The sequence below is a fragment of the Carya illinoinensis genome, chromosome 8, assembly GCF_018687715.1.
Source record: "Carya illinoinensis cultivar Pawnee chromosome 8, C.illinoinensisPawnee_v1, whole genome shotgun sequence".
NCBI lineage: Eukaryota > Viridiplantae > Streptophyta > Magnoliopsida > Fagales > Juglandaceae > Carya > Carya illinoinensis.
Genome location: NC_056759.1, coordinates 35,266,160 through 35,274,180, shown reverse-complemented (window position 1 = coordinate 35,274,180; position 8,021 = coordinate 35,266,160). Strand labels below are relative to the sequence as shown.

At 35.8% G+C, this 8,021-nt stretch overlaps 1 protein-coding gene across 1 annotated transcript; it reads left to right on the top strand.

The window, feature by feature from the left end:
• Window positions 1-3,065: 3,065 nt before the first annotated feature.
• LOC122274662 (disease resistance protein At4g27190-like) lies at window positions 3,066-3,734 on the top strand. The gene has a single exon (XM_043083678.1). The coding sequence runs from the start codon at window positions 3,066-3,068 to the stop codon at window positions 3,705-3,707; it is 642 nt and encodes a 213-aa protein (XP_042939612.1). The 3' UTR covers window positions 3,708-3,734.
• Window positions 3,735-8,021: the final 4,287 nt, after the last annotated feature.

Sequence of the window (8,021 nt, the reverse complement as noted above, 5' to 3'; positions counted from 1 at the left end):
ACATGTCTTACAAGAAAAATTTTATTTTTTATAAAGAGACCCACACAAGGTCTTCATACCGTTTTGATTGTATCTAAAACAATTGTACAGAATTTACATTTCTGGAAATCATTTTCTATCCTTAATGGGCTTAGAGTGAATATGTGAGAAATCTTATTTATCATTACTGAAATTCCCAACGTACCCCTGTGGACCACGAAATTGTCTACCAATTTCCTTGAACAAATATATTAGATCTCAATTATCAAGATTATGAAAACAAATCAAATACTTTAGAATAAATAAACAACTTTGTAAGACACAGCGATTGGTTATGAAGGTAAACCCTTTAAAAAATTCTTTAAAGGTAAAACCCTACGGAGCAGCCAAACCCAGGAAAGTCAATCTTATTATTTGAAGAACAATTACAAGCAATCATCAATTATAAAACCTTTGCAATTCGACTCTCTTACTTGCCTAGACAAACGACCCGTTTGTCTTCTACCACAGTAGCAGCCAGAACCTCTGGCGATCTTCAAATGTTGACTTCCCTTCTAGAACTTGAGAGGCTGAAATACAATCGATGTTACTTTACACTCAAAGCACAATCACACTCAAGAAGAGATGAAAAACCCTATGAAAATTCTCAAGTGAATTTTCTCTCACAAATGCTCAGAATATCCTCTCTAGAATTCGTGGCTCAAAGTCCTTGCTGAGATACAAAACCGAATCCCTTTAAATAGAAAGTCTGAAAAGAGTTCTAGTCATAGTAGGACTCTGCTGACAGTTAGCAACGGTCGCGAAAACGTGTTCCGACGGACTGCTAACATTTCGCAATAACATTCTTCTGTATTGATTACTCTCTGTTTAGCTTTCTTCTGGATAAATACAGGTCTACTAGGACCCGATTTTAACCTCAATGACTTATCTAAACAACACCTAATACTTCTAGATAGACTCAATATTGTTTAGAGATAAATCAATAATTATTTTTACATTGATCCAACAATTTCAAATAATATGATAAGACAAGCCTTATCACCTAATCATTTAATCCTAGCCAGTTTTTGCCTTTACAATCTCCCCCTTTGGCGGATTGATAACGAAACCAGTTTGATGAATGTAAATTTCTTGAAAACATGTCAATTAGCAAATAAAAAAAAATATAGAAAATTATAAAGAGTTGTGCTTCAATAAAAACATAAATGGCAGTTATCCTAATCAAAGCATAAGCAAAACACATGCCAAATTGTATTTGAATTACAACCACACAAAAAAAAAAAAAAAAAAAATTAACTGTAAAACAAAGCATAGATGAATCAAAATAAAACATGATAAAGTTTTTCAGTTTTTCTTCTCTGTTTTGTCACTGTTCTCCCCCTTTGATGCTGCTGCTCCCCCTCAAATTTTTCTCCCCCTTTTTATCAACAATCAGCCATGGAGATCTACAGTTCATCATCAGAATCAGCTACACTTGCCATGATGTGTTGCACATCCAAAGAAAATTGAACCAATCGATCATTCACAATCAAAGCGTACAACAGCCAATTGTTGCTCCAAGTTGGACTGACATGCCTCCCATTTAGCTGTAAAACCATCAATCTTCTGGGATAACAAAGAGATTTGCTCAAGAACTTAAGAGATAGGGACGGAAGGTTCAGGTGGAGAAGATGCTGACTCAATAGTTAGGAGGCACTTCTTAGTGATGACAGCCTCAGATTTGACCACAGTTAAGGCTGAAATAAACCCTGGCAGCTTCATGGTAGGTTCATTGGCCCTAAGTGGAACTTTAGCAAGCATGGCCAACTTAGTAATTAGACTTCCAAAAGGGAGATTTAACTCATTTTCCACATGTGAGTGATGAATAATGTCAATTACATGTCGTGGAAAATCAATAGAGACGCCAGTAGCAAGAGCATACATAAAATAAGCTCTCTCTAGGGAAATTTCTGTGTGATGACTAATAGGCCATAGATTAGTCAGCACTATTTTGGCCAAAAGCCGAAACTGAGGAAGCATATGATGGAGAGGCAGTCTGTGCGTTTTGGCAGTCCATTTGGGGCCATTGGGACCAACAAAGAGATTATGCATCGCAGTCTTTTTTGGAGCTCCCATGCCCTTGTACGGGTATAAAGGGGATTCCACCTCGAGAAGGGTAAACAAGCCTCGAAGAATAGCAGGAGATATCTCAATTTGAATCCCTCGAATGATAGAGATGATGCTATGATCATCTAAATTGAAGTGGGCGATGTTCGAGTAAAATTCTCGGACAACCTCGACACAAGGTGTGGGGGAGGCATGAGTAAGCTTCTCCCATCCTCTTTCAATGAATATACGGCGAATAAGTTGGATGGCATCCATAGGCAAATCATTTATGCTTACCTCCCTTTCACCCAACACGGGTCTCTTGGAGAAGGTATTCCTATATACATTCTCGCCTTCAACAGAAGTGAAGTGATCAGGAGTGGCTCCTATGGGAGCAGTCACAAATGGAGAGGAGAGGTACTCGAATTTATTTATTTGTTTTTCCCCTTGCTTTATTACCATCGCAGTTTCAACTTCTATATCTTTCCTGATTTTCATAAGTTTGTTTGAGCTTAAAAAGAATTAAAAAAAATTCCCTAAAATAAAAAAATAAGAGGAAGCTGGTGACAAACCGTGGCAAACAAGAATGGAGATAGTTATTGCAGTTGCAACGAAAATTGCCGAGTACACTGTTGGACCAGTTAGACAGTGGCTATGTTATTCAGGTCACTACAAGAGCAACATGGAGAATCTGAAGAATCAGGAAACGACATTGTGGGATGCTAAGAGCAAGTTTCAACATGGCCGTTAACGACGAGGAAATTGAAGATGATGTAAAAACATGGTTGACAAAGGTGAATGGTATTTTACATCAATTGGCCACCAAGAAACTTGATGGAGGTGAAGAAGAAGCGGAATCGAGGAACACTAATGAGTCATGCCTGAACTTGAAGCAACGACATCAGATAAGTCGTAAAGCAAAGAAGATGGTGGGTAATATTGCTGAACTTCTTAAAAATGGAAAATTCGACTGAGTTTCCTATGCTCCTTCTTCACAAAACATGGTACCTGAGCGAAACGAGGATTACATGACCTTGGGTTCCAGGATGTCAGTTATGGAGAGAATTTTGAAGGCATTGGGAGATGCTAATATCAACAAGATCGGCGTGTCGGGGTTGGCTGGAGTTGGAAAGAGTACATTGATGGAAGAAATTCACAGGCAAGCCAAGAAAGAAAGGTTATTCAATGAGGTGGCTCTGGAAAAAGTGACAGACAACCCAAACATAAGTCGAATTCAAGGAGAAATTGCATACATGCTAAATCTACAATTCAATTCAAATGAAACTGAAATCAGAAGAGCAAACCGTCTACGAACGAGGTTACAAAAAGGCAATGAGATACTCATAATCTTGGATGATATATGGAAGACACTTGATTTGAATGCAATAGGAATTCCTTCCAAAGGATGCAAACTACTTCTGACATCCAGAGATCAACGGGTACTAGCTTCTCATATGGGCACTGAAAAGAACTTCGAACTCGACATTTTAGGAGAAGAAGAAGCATGGAACTTATTTGAAAAGATGGCGGGTGATTCTGTCAAAGATGATCTTGATTTGCGAAACGAAGCAATTAAGGTAGCTAAAGCATGTGCAGGTCTTCCAATTGCACTTGTAACAATTTCTAGGGCATTAAAGGATTAGAGTTTGAGAATCTTGAGGGATGCCCTGGTGCAACTAACAAGGCCCACTCCAAAACATGACACAGAAATATGGTCACCCGTATATTCTTGTGTAGAGCTGAGTTATAAACATCTTGGTGGTGAAGATGTCAAATCCCTCTTTTTGCTTTGTGCTCGACAAGGTTACTACATTTCCTATCGGGATTTGTTGAGGTATGGTTTTGGTCTGTGTTTATTCCAAGGCATTGATACATTGGAAGAAGCAAGAAACAGACTAGAAAATTTAGTTACAGATCTCCGAGATGCTTGTTTGCTACTACAAAGTCCACATAGCTCCCATAAATTTTACATGCATGATGTTGTTCGTCATATCGCTACAATAATTGCGTCAAATCATGATCAGAATATGTTTGTCATGAGAGGCAATGGTGGGCAAAAAGCATGGCTAGATGTGGATGCACTAAAAAAATGCAAGGCGCTCTATATTCATGGTGGAGATCATCATATCCATAAATATCCCAATAAAATAGAATGTCCTAAATTAAGATACTTTCATGTCCAGATTAAAGATCGATATTTGAAAACCCCAAACAGGACTGCCTTCCAAGGGAAGGACAAGCTTGAAGACATTTTCTTCCAAGGGATGGACAAGCTCAAAGTTTTGAGTTTGAGAAATATGCAACTTTCATCACTCTTTCCACTTACAAACCTACAAACATTGTGTCTAGATGGATGTAGGTTGGGAGATATTCATTGGATTGGAGAACTCAAGACTTTATTAATTCTTAGTCTTGCTCATTCTGACATTTCAAATCTGCCAAGAGAAATAGGGTCGTTGACTCGTTTGCGGTTATTGGATTTGAGCAATTGTTCCGAACTTAAGAGTGATTCCTCCTAATGTCTTGTCAAGCTTGGTCGACTTAGAAGAGTTGTATATGCGAGAAATCAATGTCCAATGGGAGGTTGAAGGAGCCAGCAATGAAGGAAAAAATGCTAGCCTTGCAGAGCTAAAGAAATTGTCACACTTGTTCACCTTAGAGGTAGATATTCCGAATGCCAACAATCTACCGAAAGATTTGTTTACTGAAAAGTTTGAGAGATACAAGATATGCATTGGAGATATCATCTCATGGGAAACATTATTTAAGGAGGAGGCATTCTCAAGAACGTTAAAACTCAAATCAAATATGAGTTTCCAATTGGACTTTGGGATCAAAATGCTACTGAAAAGGACATAATATCTTTATTTAGATGAGTCGAACTGTACTAAGATTGCCTTATATGAATTAAATAGAGAAGATTTTAAAAAACTGAAGCATCTCCATATCCAAAACAATGGTAATATTAAGTATATCCCTAAATTGCGGACACCGGTTGTTGCCTTTCCTATCCTGGAGACATTTGTTTTGAAAGATATGATCAGCTTGGAAGAAATTTGTCAGGGCAACCTTCCATTGACATCTTTCAAAAACTTGAAAGTTTTAAAGGTGGAAAACTGTGAGAAATTAAGATTTATCTTCTCATCATCCATAGCCAGAGGCCTTTCACTACTTGAAGAATAGAACATAACAAGATGCAACAACGTGGGTGCAATATTCGTGAAAGAAGAATACAGAATAGAAGATCAGGGTGATATGATGTTGTACGGTCGACTTCAAACCTTAGTGCTAAAGGATCTTCCAAAGCTTGTGAGCTTCCTAAGCACAAGAGAAACCAATTCGGAGGGCAACTTGCATGATTTTCAGCTGCCGCTTCTACATCATCAAGTACATTACACAGTATGTAATTATTACCCAAAACATATTCCACACATTACACAAGCATAAACATTTATATTTGGCATTAATCATTGTGTCCAAAGTATAATTTTGAAATAAAAAGCTGATTACATAAAAATGAAATTTGGCATATTTTCTAAGTGTTATAGCATGGCAGATGAGTATTTTGAGCCTTTGACATCTAGATAAGTATCCGTACGTAGGAGCTCAGCTGAGAGTTTTACAGGTTGATTAGAACGAAAATGGGAATTACTATTCTTTGTTTTTTCCTCTCTGTTGAACTACTAATCATTTAAAATCTTAATATAAAAAAATCGAATGGACTCATTGAGATAATAAATATAGTATAATGGAAAGTCTTTTTAATATATGTGTACGTGAATGGTATCAATATGTTAATAAAATGAAATAAAATAAAATATGTTAATACGAGGAAGACGCTTCAAAAATTATATAGGTAATAGATATCGCTTTTATTAATAAAACAGAGGACTAAAAACAAAGAGGCAACTGTAAGAAGCACGCACTTTGCAACAAAAGTCATGGTCTAACTATTGTCATTAACTAATATGAGAAACGTAATCTTGCAGCTTCGCTTCCCTAGTCTGAGAGAATTGCAACTGGAAGGCCTGCCCAAAATAAAGCACGTTTGGAGTAAAGAACCCCAGACAATGTTCAGGTTTCAAGCTTTACAAGATATATATGTTGGGAAATGCAAGAGCCTGACAAGTTTATTTCCAGCCTGGGTCCTTAGATGTCTCGAGCAATTGAAGAACATTGAAATTTATGACTCTGGAGTGGAGGAAATTGTTGCAGCAGAAGAAGGAGAAGCAGTAGCAAGGACATTGGTGTTCCCTCGAGTAACTAATTTGAATCTTATAAATTTACAAAGATTTAAGTAGTTTTACAAAGGAGTGCATATTCCAAAATGGCCGATACTGAAAAAGAAGAAAATTAAAATATGCGAGAAAGGTGAGATATTTGCTTCAGGACTTGTGAGTTTTGAAGAAATAGTTGAAAAGAGGCAGTCTGATGAGATGTCAATTAAACGACCAATTTTCTCTGTGGATGAGGTAAAGAGACTTATAAATTAATTAGCTCTCTTAAGATTTCTACATTTACATCCCAATATTATAAAATCATTTTGACCCCGGTTTCTTAAGTTGATAAATTTAATTAATTAATCTTAACGAACTATAAATTTAATCACAATATTAATCATTATTAAAGAATACTCAAATTTGATTATTTTGAATAGATTAAATGACAAAAACATAAACTCGTATATATGTACTTATTATAAGCATATGAATTTTGCAATTATGTACGTCTAACAAAAATAGAAAGTGATAGATATTAAAATTGATTGATTAACAAAATTATAATGTTTACATAATAAATTACTTAATATGTTTTTTAATGCATTTATAAAAGTGCATGTTTGTTTTAATATGATTTCTCTCCGTATTGAATTTTCGCATGTAAACACGCATCTATATATGTAAGATTATTTGAAGAAGACATTATTAACGTTCATACATTCAAGATTCCACTGCTAATTGTAAAATGGTCAAATTTTGCTTTACTACTGCTTTAAGGGGGGAATTCACGTGTTGTTACTAAGATAAAAACATGTATGGATGCTTGAATTCCATCATGACTTGCGAACTTTAATTAATAGATTTTATATATTGCTTCTTAGTTGTTCCACATATAACTTCAAATCATGTTAAGCCACATATATAAAGTACCAAAAGATTAGTACGTTATTCCTTAATTAATTGGTTATAGGTTCTGTTATGACGTTGGATTAATACAGGATATCATGTGTTAACTAACTTCTACTCTTTCTCCCATGAATTTTACAGCACTCATTCCTGAGCTTGAAGACACTTCTATTGCCGTTCGATAGAAATTATATTTGGAAAGCTGGGAGGGCAAAATGGTAAAGAACCACAATCTGGAGGGTCAGGGACAGAAGAAAGTGGAGCAACCACACATTTTTTGTCAACTGTACGTATACACTCTACATATAATTGGCTTGATCATCTCTGGCCTGCCCCCAAATTATAATTGCATGCCTCTACTGAGGTTGTGGCTGAAGATAGTACCATAGTCTTGGATCATAAAAGTTAAGATTTGAAAAAAATAAGATGATACTTTTCTAAAAGGATTTTGAAAAAAAAAAAAAAACTCATTTCATAAATATGTTCTTTGGCAGTGTTATGTAGCATGACAAATAGTATTTTAGAATGGACCATTGTTTTCAAATTTGTGCTATTTTACACTCTTTAACTCCTCCATTTTAATTTTTCATATTTTCAAAGTCGAAGCATATATAGAAATATTTAGAGTCTTTAATTGATACAAACAACTTAATCGTACAAGTTGCCTTCCCTATCTTGAAAAGACTGTTTATGATGGATCTTCCCAAGATAAAGCATGTATGGAGTGAATATTCCAAAACAGTTTTCAATTTTCAAAATCTACAAGAAATACGAGCTAAGAGATGTGAGAGTCTAAAAAGTTTATTTCCAACCTCTGTCGATAGCTGTCTC